Below are 17,500 nucleotides of genomic sequence, written 5' to 3' on the forward strand. Positions count from 1 at the left end.
GCTACTGCTGCTACTGCTACTACTGCTACTACTGCTGCTGCTGCTACTGCTACTACTGCTACTGCTGCTACTACTGCTACTGCTGCTGCTGCTACTACTACTGCTACTGCTGCTGCTGCTACTGCTACTGATAATCATCAGCCAGGGGAGTCATTTAAATGCTGTCCAGCATCAGCACTCAACATCAAAGGCGGCGCGGAGAGAGAGGGAGGGAGGAGAGAGTGTCTGTGTGTGTGTGTCTCACTGTGTGTGTGTCTGTGTGTATGTGTGTCTGTGTGTGTGTCTGTGTGTGTCTGTGTCTCACTGTGTGTATGTGTCTGTGTGTGTGTCACTGTGTGTCTCACTGTGTGTATGTGTCACTGTGTGTGTGTCACTGTGTGTGTGTGTGTCTCTGTGTGTGTGTCTGTGTATCTCACTCTGTGTGTGTCTCTGTGTGTGTCTCTGTGTGTGTGTGTCTCTGTGTGTGTGTGTGTGTCTGTGTTTCTCACTGTGTGTGTCACTGTGTGTGTGTGTCTGTGTGTGTGTCTCACTGTGTGTATGTATCACTGTGTGTGTCTGTCTCTCTGTGTGTGTACGTGTGTGTGTGTACGTGTGTGTGTGCGTGTGTGCGTGTGTGTATGTCTCTGTGTGTCTCTGTGTCTGTGTGTGTGTGTCTGTGTGTGTGTGTGTCTGCGTGTGTGTGTCTGCGTGTGTGTGTGTCTGCATGTGTGTGTGTCTGCATGTGTGTGTGTTTCTGTGTGTGTGTGTCTGTGTGTGTGTGCGTGCATGTGTGTGTGCGTGTCTGCGTGTGTGTGTGTGCGTGCATGTGTGTGTGCGTGCATGTGTGTGTGCGTGCATGTGTGTGTGCGTGTCTGTGTGTGTGCGTGCATGTGTGTGTCTGTGTGTGTATGTGTGCGTGTATCAGTGTGTGTACCAGTGTGTGTACCAGTGTGTGTGTCTGTGTGTGTCTGTGTGTGTGTCTGTGTGTGTGTGTGTGTCTGTGTGTGTGTGTCTGTGTGTGATATCCTCACTTCTCGTAGAGCTTTTCAAATTCCTCTCCCCACGTGTCGTTCAGCCCCGGGCATTCGTGGGGACACATCAGGGACCAGTCCTGCACACAACAACAACAAACAAACACGTCAACAAACAACAACAACAAACACATCAATAAACACAACAACAAACACATCAACAAACACATCAACAAACACATCAACAAACAACAACAACACAACAACAAACACAACAACAAACAACAACAACAAACAAACACGTCAACAAACAACAACAACAACAAACACGTCAACAAACAAACACATCAACAAACAACAACAACCAAACACGTCAACAAACAACACAACAACAAACACGTCAACAAACAACACATCAACAAACACAACAACAAACAACAAACACAACAACAAACACAACAACAAACACATCAACAAACAACATCAACAAACAACAACAACAAACACAACAACAAACACATCAACAAACAACAACAAACACATCAGCAAACACAACAACAAACACATCAGCAAACAACAACAACAAACACAACAACAAACACATCAACAAAACACAAAGGTGGAGGTGGTGATGGTGGAGCGAGTGGGGGGTGTAGTATGAGTAGGTGGTGGCGATGGTGGTGGTAGGGGTGGTGGTAGTAGTGGTGGTGGTGGTAGTAGTGGTGGTAGTAGTGGTGGTGGTAGTGATAGTGGTGGTGGTAGTGGTGGTGGTGGCGGTGGTGGTAGCGGTGGTAGTGGCGGTGGTAGTAAGTGGTGGTAGTGGTGGCGATGGTGATAGCGGTGGTGGTAGTAGCGGTGGTGGTACTAGGGGTAGTGGTGGTGGTAGTGGTGGTGGTGGTGGTAGTGGTGGTAGTAGTGGTAGTAGTGGTGGTGGTAGTGGTAGCGGTGGTGGTGTGAGTAGGTGGTGGTAGCGGTGGTGGTGGTAGTGATAGTGGTTGGTGGTAGTAGTTGTGGTAGTGATAGTGGTGGTAGTTGTGGTGGTAGTTGTGCTGGTAGTTGTGGTGGTGGGTGGTGGACACCTGGTTGTTCTCCACCCTCGTCATGAACAGGTCAGGCACCCACAGCGCGTAGAAGAGGTAGTGGTGGTGATGGTAGTGATGGTAGTGGTGGTGATGGTAGTGATGGTAGTGGTGGTGATGGTAGTGATGGTAGTGGTGGTGATGGTAGTGATGGTAGTGATGGTGGTAGTGATGGTAGTGATGGTGGTGATGGTAGTGGTGGTAGTGATGGTAGTGATGGTGGTGGTGATGGTGATGGTAGTGATGGTAGTGAGTAGGTGATAGTGATGGTAGTGGTGGTTGTGGTAGTAGTTGTGGTGGTTGTGGTGGTGGTTGTGGACACCTGGTTGTTCTCCACCCTGGTCATGAACAGGTCGGGCACCCACAGCGCGTAGAAGAGGTCGCGTGCGCGCTGTTCCTCCTTGCCGGTGTTCTTCTTCAGGTCCAGGAAGTCAAACACGTCCCATATGCCACGGCTCAAGGTAGATCGCAAACGCACCGGGGCGCTGGGGAGGGGGGGGCAGAGGGGGGGGGGAGAGGGGGGGGAGAGAGGGGGGGGCGAAGGGGGGATGAGGGGGGGGAGAGGGGGGGAGAGAGGGGGGGGAGAGGAGGGGAGAGGGGGGGGCGAAGGGGGGATGAGGGGGGGGGAGAGGAGGGAAGAAGGGGGGGGGGAGAGGGGGCGGGGGGGCAAGGGGGGGAGAGGGGGGGCAAGGAGGGGATGAGGGGGAAGAGGGGGGGGGGAGGGGGGGGGAGAGGGGGGGGAGAGGGGGGGGGGAGGGGGGGGAGAGAGAGGGTAGAGAGGAAAGGAAGGAGGAGAGGGGAGGGGGAGAGGGGGGAGAGGGGGGGGGGGAGAGGGGAGGCGAGGGGGGGGGCGAGGGGGGGGGACGAGGGGGGGGACGAGGGGGGGGGCAAGGGGGGTGAGAGGGGAGAGGGGGGGGGGGGAGAGGGGGGGGGTGAAACACGAGGGTTTTTGTAGCTCGTTCAATCCCCATCGTGTGTCAACGTCTTTCTCAGCCCCCCCCCCTCACCCCCCCCACCCCCTCAAGCCCCTCCCCCTCATCCCCCACCCCCCCCAAGCCCCTCCCCCTCACCCCCCCAGCCCCCACCTTGTTGCCGCCCTGGTCCACGTATCGTGCCGTGTTGTTGTAGACGCGCAGCATGGGCAGCAGCCCGTTAGAGTTGCCGTTCGTCTGTAGGGGGGGGGTGGGGGGTGAGAGGGGTGGGGAGGGGGTGAGGGGTGGGGGGGTGAGGGGGTGAGGGGGGTGGGGGGTGAGGGGGGTGGGGGGTGGGGGCGGTGGGTGGAGGGAGGGGTGGGGGGGTGAGGAGGGGGAAAGGTTGAGCAGGGGGGGTGAGTGAGTGGGTGAGTGAGTGGGTGAGTGTGTGAGTGAGTGGGTAAGTGCGTGAGTGATGTGAGTGAGTGGGTGGGTGAGTGAGTGAGTGGGTGAGTGGGTGAGTGAGTGGGTGAGTGGGGTGAGTGAGTGGGTGAGTGGGTGAGTGGGTGAGTGTGTGAGTGAGTGGGTGACGTGAAGTGGGTGAGTGTGTGTGTGAGTGGGTGAGTGTGTGGGTGGGTGAGTGGGTGGGTGGGTGGCTGAGTGGGTGAGTGTGTGAGTGAAGGTGAATCAGTGTGAGTGAGAGTGGGTGAGTGAGTCAGTGGGTGAGTGAGCGAAGTGGGTGAGTGAGTGAATGAGAGTGGGTGAGTGTGAATCAGCGTGAGTGGGTGGGCGAGTGAGTGGGTGAGTGAGCGAGTGTGAGCGAGTTTGAATCAGTGTGAGTGAGAGTGAGTGGGTAAGTGAGTGGGTGAGTGAGTGGGTGAGTGGGTGGGTGAGGTGGGTGAGTGAGTGGGTGAGTGTGTGGGTGAGTGAGTGGGTGAGTGAGTGGGTGAGTGTGTGGGGTGAGTGAGTGTGTGGATGAATGAGTGGGTGAGTGAGTTTGAATCAGTGGGAGAGTGGGTGAGTGAGTGAGTGAGTGACACGGGCTAGAGAAGAGATGGAGTGATGTGGTACAGGAGGACCTGGAGCTGAGTGAGTGGGTGAGTGAGTGAGTGGGTGGGTGAGTGAGTGAGTGGGTGGGTGAGTGAGTGAGTGAGTGGGTGAGTGGGTGGGTGAGTGGGTGAGTGGGTGGGTGAGTGGGTGAGTGAGTGAGTGGGTGAGTGAGTGGGTGGGTGAGTGGGTGAGTGTGTGGGTGAGTGGGTGAGTGAGTGAGTGAGTGGCACTGGCTAGAGAAGAGATGGAGTGATGTGGTACAGGAGGACGTGGAGCTGAGTGGACTTGACAATGACTGGTACCAGCGGTGTCAAGATCGGCCTCTGTGGAGGAGGCGGCTCGTGAAGGACGCTACTACTGGGGCAGTGCCAGGCTAGGTGCACCTTGAGGCTACTGGGGCAGTGCCAGGCTAGGTGCACCTTGAGGCTACTGGGGCAGCTGGAGGCAGTCGCCCTCCAGCAACAACGGAGGGCGGAGGAGCGACGCTCACAACAACGAGCGGAGCGCCGGGCAGATAAAGCGCAGCGAGTTGGCACAGTAGGGGTTACAGCTGCACCTAGCCTGGCACAGCAGTCAACCCATGGCACCTGCTGGGTCTGTCCCGTGACCTCCTCCTCCTCCTGCACCTAGCCTGGCACAGCAGTCAACCCATGGCACCTGCAGGGTCTGTCCCGTGACCTCCTCATGCACCTAGCCTGGCACAGCAGTCAACCCATGGCACCTGCTGGGTCTGTCCCGTGACCTCCTCCTCATGCACCTAGCCTGGCACAGCAGTTAACCCATGGCACCTGCAGGGTCTGTCCCGTGACCTCCTCCTCATGCACCTAGCCTGGCACAGCAGTCAACCCATGGCACCTGCAGGGTCTGTCCCGTGACCTCCTCCTCATGCACCTAGCCTGGCACAGCAGTCAACCCATGGCACCTGCAGGGTCTGTCCCGTGACCTCCTCATGCACCTAGCCTGGCACAGCAGTCAACCCATGGCACCTGCAGGGTCTGTCCCGTGACCTCCTCCTGCACCTAGCCTGGCACAGCAGTCAACCCATGGCACCTGCAGGGTCTGTCACGTGACCTCCTCCTCCTCATGCACCTAGCCTGGCACAGCAGTCAACCCATGGCACCTACTGGGTCTGTCCCGTGACCTCCTCCTGCACCTAGCCTGGCACCGTGGTGACGTCACCGTTACTTAGTGGCAGCTGTTGGGGCATTGGTATCTGTGCGTGTATCAGTGCGAGGAGTGGTGTCACAGCCGTTAGCGCGCTGCGCTACGAACCCGGCCCTGGGCCTCCCCTAGGTAGACTCAGCCTCAAACGAGTAGCTGGTGTAGTAGCGGTGGTGTAGTAGTGAACATCGCCAGCACTGGGGGAGAGACAAAGGCGGCCGGGCGTGGTGGTGCTGGCCACCCACCCCCTCTGTGTGTGTAGCCACAGTGCCGGTAGCCTTCATAGGTAGCCCTGCTGCTACTCGCTAACAGCACTTGCCCCTATAGCCTGTGAGAGGCTACACGGGGGACCTTTGTCTCTTGGTGATGATGGTGAAGATGATGATGGTGGTGATGGTGATGATGATGGTGGTGATGGTGGTGATGATGGTGATGATCATGGTGGTGGTGATGGTGATGATGGTGGTGATGATGATGATGGTGGTGATGATGATGATCATGGTGGTGATGGTGATGATGATGGTGATGATGATGGTGGTGATGATGGTGATGATGGTGGTGATGATGATGATGATGGTGGTGATGATGATGATCATGGTGGTGATGGTGATGATGATGGTGATAGTGGTGGTGCTGGTGGTGATGGTGATGATGGTGGTGATGGTGATGATGGTGATGATGGTGGTGATAGTGGTGGTGATGATGATAGTGGTGGTGATGGTAGACACCCACCCCCTCTGTGTGTGTAGCCACAGTGCCGGTAGCCTTCATAGGTGTTCGCTAATAGCACTCACGCACGCACTCACTCACTCACCCGCAAACACAACCACACACACAGACACACACACAGGGATACACACAGACAAAGACACACACAGAGACTCACTCACATAGACACACACACATAGACACACACACAGATACAAACACACAGACACACACACAGATACATACATACACACAGATACACACACACACACAGAGACTAACTCACACACAGAGATAGACACACACACATAGACACACACACACGGATACACACACACAGATACATACATACACACAGATAAATACATACACACAGATACACACACACACACACAGAGACTAACTCACACACAGATACACACACACACAGAGACACACACACATAGATAGACACACACACACAGATACATTCATACACACAGATAAATACATACACACAGATACACACACACACACACACAGATACACACGGATACACACAGACATAGGCACACACACATAGACACACACACAGATACACACACACAGACACACACACGGATACACAGACACACAGCGACATACACACAGCGACAGACACACAGGGAAGCACCCACACACAGAGACACACAGAGACATACACACACATAGATAGACACACACACAGCTGCACAAACACAGATACCCACACACAAATACTCACCCACAGACACACACATACACACACATACACACACAGACACACACAGACACACACATACACACACATACACACACAGACACACACATACACACACAGACACACACAGACACACACACCAACAACAATAACAATAGCACCACCCACCCACGATGTTTCAATCGGACATCACAAACGCAGGCAGCCGTGCCGAGGGAGCGAGCGAGAGAGGGGTGTGTGTATCTGTGTGTGTGTATCTGTGTGTGTGTGTGTGTATCTGTGTGTGTGTATCTGTGTGTGTGTATCTGTGTGTGTGTATCTGTGTGTGTGTGTATCTGTGTGTGTGTGTGTATCTGTGTGTGTGTGTGTGTGTATCTGTGTGTGTGTGTATCTGTGTGTGTGTGTGTAGTTTAGTGGTGGTTAATTGAAGGTGGAGGGGTTACCAGCCCCTCGCACCCGTCCAGAGCCCCCGTTTAGCCACTGTGGTGGTCACAGACGCCATGAGGGGAGAGGCCAATGGGCATTGGCCCTCCCCCCACAGCACTGCCCACGACAGTGTTGCCCGTCCGGCACCGCGAGAAGGTAGGAGGTTGTTTTGCCGGACAGGCTTGCGGAGCCCCAATGTGGTTTCAGGAAAGGGCGGTCCTGCACAGATGCCATATTTTCTGTCCGTCTGCTACAGCAGAGGTGTAGGGAATTCCAAAAAGACCTACATCTCTGCTTTATTGACCTGGTCAAGGCCTATGATACCATCAGTAGGACTGGGCTCTGGGTTGTTCTTCGTGCTTTCGGAGTCCCTGACCCTCTGCTCACGATCATTAAGGACCTTCATGATGGTGAGCGGGCCCGGGTAAAACTACGTGGCCGGGAGTCGGAGCCTTTCCCTGTACACCTTGGGGTGCGACAGGGATGTCCTCTGGCTCCCACATTATTTAACATCTATTTCGACTGCGTAGTTCGTGAAGCCTTCAATAGCTGTACCGGGGGAATTACCATTTGGTACAGATATAATGGGAGGCTGATCGACGCCCGGGTGCGATCAAGGGATGGCTCCCTATTGGTCAACCACGTTATGTATGCCGATGATTTGGTAATAGCTGCTCATTCAGAAGAGGAGTTGGAGACGCTGCTGCTGAGGCTGGAGTGTGCCACTAAGAGGTGGGGCCTTACCATCAGCCCCACCAAAACTAAGCACCTGCCTGGGTATTTTGTACCATCGGGCACTCCGCCCCCACAACTCCCAATCGGTGATGGGGCAGTTGTGGAGAGAGTAGAGAGTTTCCCATACCTGGGCAGTGTGCTCATGACCAGCTCCAGTTTATCAGCAGAGGTCTCACTCCGAATCAGTCGAGCGGCAATATCTTTTCATCGGTTGCGTAACGCTGTGTGGAAGCTACCTGGTCTGTCGCTCCGCACGAAGCTTCAGGTCTTCTCGGCCACGGTCATTCCCTCCCTTCTCTACGCTTGCGAAACGTGGACCCCCCTAGTGGAGCATCTTCGCCGGTTGGAAACATTTAGGCTGGCCTGCCTACGATCCATCCTGGGTTTGACCAGGCTGGATTGTGTGAGGAGCTCACAAGTCCTTGAAAGATCTGGGCAAAGTCCCATCAGTGAGCTCCTCCGGCAGGCAAGGCTGCGTTGGCTGGGTCATGTAGCCCGCATGCCCAGCCACCGCATGCCTAAACAGCTTTTGTTCGGCCGGATCGAGGGGGCTAAACGGGCGCGGCACGGGCTAGAGAAGAGATGGAGTGATGTGGTACAGGAGGACGTGGAGCTGAGTGGACTTGCCGATGACTGGTACCAGCGGTGTCAAGATCGGCCTCAGTGGAGGAGGCTCGTGAAGGACGCTACTGGGCAGTTGGAGGCAGTCGCCCTCCAACAACAACGGAGGGCGGAGGAGCGACGCTCACAACAACGAGCGGAGCGCCGGGTGGCTAAAGCACAGCAAGTTGGCACAGTAGGGGGCACAGGTGGTGCATCAGCCAGTCATCTCGGTCATCTCGGTCAGTCGACCCGTGGCACCTGGGTCTGCCCCGTGACCTCCTGCCAGCGGGCGTTCGACACTTCACGTGGCCTCAAGGTGCACATGGCCTGGCACAAGCGTCGTGGTGACGTCACCGCCACTTAGTGGCGAATGGCGGTTGTTGTATGTGTGTGTGTGTGTATCTGTGTGTGTGTGTGTGTATCTGTGTGTGTGTGTGTATCTGTGTGTGTGTGTGTATCTGTGTGTGTGTGTGTATCTGTGTGTGTGTGTGTGTGTATCTGTGTGTGTGTGTGTATCTGTGTGTGTGTGTGTGTATCTGTGTGTGTGTGTGTATCTGTGTGTGTATCTGTGTGTGTGTATCTGTGTGTGTGTATCTGTGTGTGTGTATCTGTGTGTGTGCATCTGTGTGTGTGTATCTGTGTGTGTGTATCTGTGTGTGTGTATCTGTGTGTGTGTATCAATCTGTGTGTGCGTATCTGTGTGTGTATCCACACACACACACAACCACACAAACACACACGACTCCCAACACACACACACACAAACACACGACTCCCAACACACACACACACACACGACCACACACACTGACACACACACGCTGACACACACACACTGACACACACACAAAGACGACACGCACGCGCTATCAGACCCCCACAGGGGCCTTTTGAGGGAATTCACACTGCCACAATGATAACACTGAGACGCTGAGATTAGCGCACCACACACATATACACACAGACACACATATATACACACACACACAGACACACACACATATATATACGTACACACCCACCCACCCACTCACCCACCCACCCACCCACCCACTCACTCACCCACCCACTCACCCACTCACCCACCCACTCACCCACTCACCCACCCACCCACTCACCCACCCACTCACTCACCCACCCACCCACCCACCCACTCACTCACCCACCCACTCACCCACTCACCCACCCACTCACCCACTCACCCACCCACCCACTCACCCACCCACTCACTCACCCACCCACCCACCCACTCACTCACTCACCCCACCACCCACTCACTCACCCACCCACCCACTCACCCATCCACTCACCCACCCACTCACTCACTCACCCACTCACCCACCCACTCACCCACTCACTCACCCATCCACTCACTCACCCACCCACTCATCCACTCACCCACCCACTCACTCACTCACCCACCCACTCACTCACCCACCCACTCACTCACTCACCCACCCACACACTCACTCACCCACCCACACACTCACTCACTCACCCACCCACACACTCACTCACTCACTCACCCACCCACACACTCACTCACCCACCCACTCACTCACTCACTCACTCACCCACCCACGCACTCACCCACCCACTCACCCACTCACCCACCCACTCACTCACCCACCCACCCACCCACTCACCCACCCACCCACTCACCCACTCACCCACCCACTCACTCACTCACTCACCCACCCACTCACCCCACCACCCACTCACTCACCCACTCACCCACCCACTCACCCACCCACCCACCCACTCACCCACCCACCCACTCACCCACCCACCCACCCACCTACCCACCCACCCACTCACCCACTCACCCACCCACTCACCCACCCACTCACCCACCCACTCACCCACCCACCCACCCACTCACCCACTCACCCACCCACTCACTCACCCCACCACTCACCCACCCACCCACTCACCCACCCACCCACTCACCCACCCACCCACTCACCCACCCACCCACCCACCCTCCCACCCACCCACTCACTCACTCACCCACTCACTCACTCGCCCCACCACCCACTCACTCACTCACTCGCCCACCCACCCACTCACTCACTCGCCCACCCACCCACTCACTCACCCCACCACCCACCCACCCACCCACCCACTCACTCACCCACCCACCCACCTACTTACCCACCCACTCACCCACCCACCACCCTCACTCACTCACTCACCCACCCACTCACCCCACCACCCACCCACTCACCCCACCACCCATCCACTCACCCATCCACCCACTCACCCATCCACCCACTCACCCACCACCCTCACCCCCCGCTCACCCACTCACCCCACCACCCACCCACTCACCCATCCACCCATCCACTCACCCATCCACCCACTCACCCACCCACCCACTCACCCACCCACTCACTCACCTCACCCTCACCCCACTCACCCACCACCCTCACCCCCGCTCACCCCTGCGATGTAGCTGCCAGTGGCACGGATGCAGCTGACGGCCAGACCAATACCCCCAGCGGACTTTGAGATGAGCGCGCACTGCTTGAGGGTGTCGTAGATGCCCTCAATACTGTCATCCTTCATCGTCAACAGGAAGCAACTACGCTCATAGACACACACACACACACAGTCACACACACACACAGAGTCACACAGAGACACACAGAGACACACAGAGACACACAGAGACACACACACACACACAGAGTCACACACACACAGTCACACAGAGAGACACACACACACAGAGACACACAGACTGATTCAGCGTGTCGTAGATGCCCTCAATACTGTCATCCTTCATCGCCAGCAGGAAGCAGCTACGCTCACACAGAGACACACACAGAGTCACACACACACAGAGAGACACACAGAGTCACACACACACACAGAGACACACAGAGTCACACATAGACACACACAGAGACAGACACACACACAGAGACACACACAGACACACACACACAGAGACACACAGACTGCTTCAGCGTGTCGTAGATGCCCTCAATACTGTCATCCTTCATCGCCAGCAGGAAGCAACTGTGCTCATAGACACACACACACACACAGAGACACACACACAGACACACAGAAAGACACACACAGAGAGTCACACACACACAGAGAGACACACAGACACACAGAGAGACACACAGACACATACAGAGAGACACAGAGTCACACATACATAGACACACACACAGACCTTGAAGAGGGTGAGTGACGCGTGTGTGAGTGTGTGAGTGAGTGAGTGGGTGTGTGAGTGACTGAGTGAGTGAGCGAGTGTGTGAGTGAGCGAGCGTGTGAGTGGGTGTGTGAGTGAGTGAGTGAGCGAGCGTGAGTGAACCAGCGAGCGAGTGAGCGAAGTGAGTGGTGAGTGGGTGAGCGAGTGTGTGTGTGAGTGAGTGAGTGAGCGAGCGTGAGTGAACCAGCGAGCGAGCGAGTGGGTGAGCGAGTGTGTGTGTGAGTGAGTGAGCGAGCGTGAGTGAACCAGCGAGCGAGCGAAGTGAGCGAGCGAGTGAGTGAGTGTGTGAGTGGGTGAGCGAGCGAGTGGGTGAGTGGGTGAGCGTGTGGGTGAGCGTGTGGGTGAGCATGTGGGTGAGCGTGTGGGTGAGCCGCCTCACCTAGAGAGCTGGGGGCGGTTAGTGCCGGCGTTGAAGAGGGTGGGTGACGCGTGAGTGAACCAGCGAGTGAGTGAGTGAGTGGGTGAGTGGGTGAGCGAGCGAAGCGAGCGAGTGGGTGAGTGGGTTAGTGAGTGAGCGAGTGAGTGAGTGGGTGAGTGAGTGGGTGAGTGAGCGAGCGAGTGAGTGAGTGAGCGAGTGAGTGAGTGGGTGAGTGAGTGGGTGAGTGAGCGAGCGAGTGAGTGAGTGAGTGGGTGAGTGGGTGAGTGAGCGAGTGGCTCACCTAGAGAGCTGGGGGCGGTTAGTGCCGGCGTTGAAGAGGGTGGGTGACGCGTGAGTGAACCAGCGAGTGAGTGAGTGGGTGAGTGGGTGAGCGAGCGAGCGAGCGAGTGAGTGAGCGAGCGAGTGGGTGAGTGGGTGAGTGGGTGAGCGAGCGAGTGAGTGAGCGAGCGAGTGGGTGGGTGAGTGAGTGAGTGGGTGAGTGAGTGAGCGAGCGAGTGAGTGAGTGAGCGAAGTGAGCGAGTGAGCGAGTGGGTGAGTGGGTGAGTGAGCGAGTGAGTGAGTGAGCGAGTGAGCGAGTGAGTGAGTGAGTGGGTGAGTGGGTGAGTGAGCGAGTGAGTGAGTGAGCGAGCGAGTGAGTGAGTGAGCGAAGTGAGCGAGTGAGTGAGTGGGTGAGTGGGTGAGTGAGTGAGTGAGTGGGTGAGTGAGTGAGTGAGCGAAGTGAGCGAAGTGAGCGAGTGAGTGAGTGAGTGGGTGAGTGGGTGAGTGAGCGAATGGCTCACCTAGAGAGCTGGGGGCGGTTAGTGCCGGCGTTGAAGAGGGTGGGTGACGCGTGAGTGAACCAGCGAGTGAGTGAGTGAGTGGGTGAGTGGGTGAGTGAGTGGGTGAGTGGGTGAGCGAGCGAGCGAGTGAGTGAGTGTGTGAGTGAGTGAGTGGGTGAGTGAGCGAGTGAGCGAGTGAGTGGGTGAGTGGGTGAGTGGGTGAGTGAGCGAAGTGAGCGGGTGAGTGGGTGAGTGAGCGAGTGGGTGAGTGGGTGAGTGAGCGAGTGGCTCACCTAGAGAGCTGGGGGCGGTTAGTGCCGGCGTTGAAGAGGGTGGGTGACGCGTGAGTGAACCAGCGAGTGAGTGAGTGAGTGAGTGGGTGAGCGAGCGAGCGAAGTGAGCGAAGTGAGCGAGTGAGCGAAGTGAGCGAGTGAGTGGGTGAGTGGGTGAGTGGGTGAGTGGGTGAGTGAGCGAGTGGCTCACCTAGAGAGCTGGGGGCGGTTAGTGCCGGCGTTGAAGAGGGTGGGTGACGCGTGAGTGAACCAGCGAGTGAGTGAGTGAGTGGGTGAGTGGGTGAGTGAGTGGGTGAGTGGGTGAGCGAGCGAGCGAGTGAGTGAGTGAGTGTGTGAGTGAGTGAGTGGGTGAGTGAGCGAAGTGAGCGAGTGAGCGGGTGAGTGGGTGAGTGAGCGAGTGAGTGAGTGAGTGGGTGAGTGAGCGAGTGGCTCACCTAGAGAGCTGGGGGCGGTTAGTGCCGGCGTTGAAGAGGGTGGGTGACGCGTGAGTGAACCAGCGAGTGAGTGAGTGGGTGAGCGAGCGAGCGAGTGAGTGAGTGAGTGAGTGGGTGAGCGAGCGAGCGAGTGAGTGAGCGAGTGAGTGGGTGAGTGGGTGAGTGAGTGAGCGAGTGAGTGAGTGAGTGAGTGGGTGAGCGAGTGAGTGGCTCACCTAGAGAGCTGGGGGCGGTTAGTGCCGGCGTTGAAGAGGGTGGGTGACGCGTGAGTGAACCAGCGAGTGAGTGAGTGAGTGGGTGAGCGAGCGAGCGAGTGAGTGAGCGAGCGAGTGGGTGAGTGGGTGAGTGAGTGAGCGAGTGAGTGGGTGAGTGAGTGGGTGAGTGAGTGAGTGTGTGAGTGAGTGAGTGGGTGAGTGGGTGAGTGAGCGAGCGAGTGGGTGAGTGGGTGAGTGGGTGAGTGAGCGAGCGAGTGGGTGAGTGGGTGAGTGGGTGAGTGAGCGAGTGGCTCACCTAGAGAGCTGGGGGCGGTTAGTGCCGGCGTTGAAGAGGGTGGGTGACGCGTGAGTGAACCAGCGAGTGGGTGAGTGGGTGAGCGAGCGAGCGAGTGAGTGAGTGAGCGAGCGAGTGAGCGAGTGGGTGAGCGAGTGAGTGAGTGAGTGAGTGGGTGAGTGAGTGAGTGAGCGAGCGAGTGGGTGAGCGAGTGAGTGAGTGAGTGAGTGGGTGAGTGGGTGAGTGAGCGAGTGGCTCACCTAGAGAGCTGGGGGCGGTTAGTGCCGGCGTTGAAGAGGGTGGGTGACGCGTGAGTGAACCAGCGAGTGAGTGAGTGGGTGAGCGAGTGGGTGAGTGGGTGAGTGGGTGAGTGAGCGAGCGAGTGAGTGAGCGAGTGAGTGGGTGAGTGGGTGAGTGAGTGAGCGAGTGAGTGGGTGAGTGGGTGAGTGAGCGAGTGGCTCACCTAGAGAGCTGGGGGCGGTTAGTGCCGGCGTTGAAGAGGGTGGGTGACGCGTGAGTGAACCAGCGAGTGAGTGAGTGAGTGGGTGAGTGGGTGAGCGAGCGAGCGAGTGAGTGAGCGAGCGAGTGGGTGAGTGAGTGGGTGAGCGAGCGAGCGAGCGAGTGAGTGAGCGAGCGAGTGGGTGAGTGGGTGAGTGAGCGAGTGAGTGGGTGAGTGAGTGGGTGAGCGAGCGAGCGAGCGAGTGAGTGAGCGAGCGAGTGGGTGAGTGGGTGAGTGAGCGAGTGAGCGGGTGAGTGAGTGAGTGGGTGAGTGAGCGAGTGGCTCACCTAGAGAGCTGGGGGCGGTTAGTGCCGGCGTTGAAGAGGGTGGGTGACGCGTGAGTGAACCAGCGAGTGGGTGAGTGGGTGAGTGAGTGAGTGAGTGAGCGAGTGAGTGAGTGAGTGAGTGAGTGGGTGAGTGAGCGAGTGGGTGAGTGAGCGAGTGAGTGGGTGAGTGGGTGAGTGAGCGAGCGAGTGGGTGAGTGAGTGGGTGAGTGAGCGAGTGAGTGAGTGAGTGAGTGAGTGAGCGAGTGAGTGAGCGAGTGGGTGAGTGAGCGAGTGAGCGAGTGAGTGGGTGAGTGAGTGAGCGAGTGAGTGAGTGAGTGAGTGTGTGAGTGAGTGAGTGAGTGGGTGAGTGAGTGGGTGAGTGAGCGAGTGAGTGAGTGAGTGAGTGAGTGGGTGAGTGAGTGAGTGAGTGGGTGAGTGGGTGAGTGAGTGAGCGAGTGAGTGAGTGAGTGAGTGAGCGAGTGAGTGAGCGAGTGGCTCACCTAGAGAGCTGGGGGCGGTTAGTGCCGGCGTTGAAGAGGGTGGGTGACGCGTGAGTGAACCAGCGAGTGGGTGAGTGGGTGAGTGGGTGAGCGAGCGAGCGAGTGAGTGAGCGAGCGAGTGGGTGAGTGAGCGAGTGAGTGGGTGAGTGAGTGAGCGAGTGAGTGAGCGAGCGAGTGAGCGAGCGAGTGGGTGAGTGAGCGAGTGAGCGGGTGAGTGAGTGAGCGAGTGAGTGAGCGAGCGAGTGAGCGAGCGAGTGGGTGAGTGAGCGAGTGAGCGGGTGAGTGAGTGAGCGAGTGAGTGAGCGAGCGAGTGAGCGAGCGAGTGGGTGAGTGAGCGAGTGAGTGGGTGAGTGAGCGAGTGGCTCACCTAGAGAGCTGGGGGCGGTTAGTGCCGGCGTTGAAGAGGGTGGGTGACGCGTGAGTGAACCAGCGAGTGAGTGAGTGAGTGGGTGAGTGGGTGAGCGAGCGAGCGAGTGAGTGAGCGAGCGAGTGGGTGAGTGAGTGGGTGAGCGAGCGAGCGAGCGAGTGAGTGAGCGAGCGAGTGGGTGAGTGGGTGAGTGAGCGAGTGAGTGGGTGAGTGAGTGGGTGAGCGAGCGAGCGAGCGAGTGAGTGAGCGAGCGAGTGGGTGAGTGGGTGAGTGAGCGAGTGAGCGGGTGAGTGAGTGAGTGGGTGAGTGAGCGAGTGAGTGAGTGAGCGAGTGAGTGAGCGAGCGAGTGGGTGAGTGAGCGAGTGGCTCACCTAGAGAGCTGGGGGCGGTTAGTGCCGGCGTTGAAGAGGGTGGGTGACGCGTGAGTGAACCAGCGAGTGGGTGGGTGAGTGAGCGAGTGAGTGAGTGAGCGAGTGAGTGAGCGAGTGAGTGAGTGAGCGGGTGAGTGAGTGAGCGAGTGAGTGAGCGAGCGAGTGAGCGAGCGAGTGGGTGAGTGAGCGAGTGAGCGGGTGAGTGAGTGAGCGAGTGAGTGAGCGAGCGAAGTGAGCGAGCGAGTGGGTGAGTGAGCGAGTGAGTGGGTGAGTGAGCGAGTGGCTCACCTAGAGAGCTGGGGGCGGTTAGTGCCGGCGTTGAAGAGGGTGGGTGACGCGTGAGTGAACCAGCGAGTGAGTGAGTGGGTGAGCGAGCGAGCGAGTGAGTGAGTGAGTGGGTGAGCGAGCGAGTGGGTGAGTGGGTGAGTGAGCGAGTGAGTGGGTGAGTGGGTGAGTGAGCGAGTGGCTCACCTAGAGAGCTGGGGGCGGTTAGTGCCGGCGTTGAAGAGGGTGGGTGACGCGTGAGTGAACCAGCGAGTGAGTGAGTGGGTGAGTGGGTGAGCAAGCGAGTGAGTGAGCGAGCGAGCGAGTGAGTGGGTGAGTGGGCGAAGTGAGCGAGTGAGTGAGTGAGTGGGTGAGTGGGTGAGTGAGCGAGTGGCTCACCTAGAGAGCTGGGGGCGGTTAGTGCCGGCGTTGAAGAGGGTGGGTGACGCGTGAGTGAACCAGCGAGTGAGTGAGTGAGTGGGTGAGCGAGCGAGCGAGCGAGTGAGTGAGCGAGCGAGTGGGTGAGTGGGTGAGTGAGTGAGCGAGTGAGTGGGTGAGTGGGTGAGCGAGTGAGTGGCTCACCTAGAGAGCTGGGGGCGGTTAGTGCCGGCGTTGAAGAGGGTGGGTGACGCGTGAGTGAACCAGCGAGTGAGTGAGTGAGTGGGTGTGAGCGAGCGAGCGAGTGAGTGAGCGAGTGAGTGAGTGAGTGGGTGAGTGGGTGAGCAAGCGAGTGAGTGAGCGAGCGAGCGAGTGAGTGGGTGAGTGGGCGAGTGAGCGAGTGAGTGAGTGAGTGGGTGAGTGGGTGAGTGAGCGAGTGAGTGGGTGAGTGGGTGAGTGAGCGAGTGAGTGGGTGAGTGGGTGAGTGAGCGAGTGGCTCACCTAGAGAGCTGGGGGCGGTTAGTGCCGGCGTTGAAGAGGGTGGGTGACGCGTGAGTGAACCAGCGAGTGAGTGAGTGGGTGAGCGAGCGAGCGAGTGAGTGAGCGAGCGAGTGGGTGAGCGAGCGAGTGAGTGAGCGAGTGAGTGAGTGAGTGGGTGAGTGAGCGAGTGAGTGGGTGAGTGGGTGAGTGAGCGAGTGGCTCACCTAGAGAGCTGGGGGCGGTTAGTGCCGGCGTTGAAGAGGGTGGGTGACGCGTGAGTGAACCAGCGAGTGGGTGAGTGAGCGAGTGAGTGAGTGAGTGTGTGAGTGAGTGAGTGGGTGAGTGGGTGAGTGAGCGAGTGGCTCACCTAGAGAGCTGGGGGCGGTTAGTGCCGGCGTTGAAGAGGGTGGGTGACGCGTGAGTGAACCAGCGAGTGGGTGAGTGAGTGGGTG

General features: G+C 57.8%; 1 protein-coding gene across 1 annotated transcript in view; it reads right to left on the minus strand.

The window, feature by feature from the left end:
* LOC144953293 (ribonucleoside-diphosphate reductase large subunit-like) overlaps positions 1 to 10,925 on the minus strand; it is an 84,149-nt gene extending 73,224 nt beyond the window's left edge. The window contains 5 exon segments of the mRNA XM_078883864.1: positions 1,011 to 1,090; positions 2,352 to 2,471; positions 2,473 to 2,514; positions 3,115 to 3,198; positions 10,784 to 10,925. Coding sequence (XP_078739990.1) covers positions 1,011 to 1,090; positions 2,352 to 2,471; positions 2,473 to 2,514; positions 3,115 to 3,198; positions 10,784 to 10,909 — 452 coding nt within the window. The 5' untranslated portion in view covers positions 10,910 to 10,925.
* Between the last annotated feature and the right edge of the window lie 6,575 nt (positions 10,926 to 17,500).

This window comes from Lampetra fluviatilis, chromosome 73 (assembly GCF_964198595.1).
Source record: "Lampetra fluviatilis chromosome 73, kcLamFluv1.1, whole genome shotgun sequence".
NCBI lineage: Eukaryota > Metazoa > Chordata > Hyperoartia > Petromyzontiformes > Petromyzontidae > Lampetra > Lampetra fluviatilis.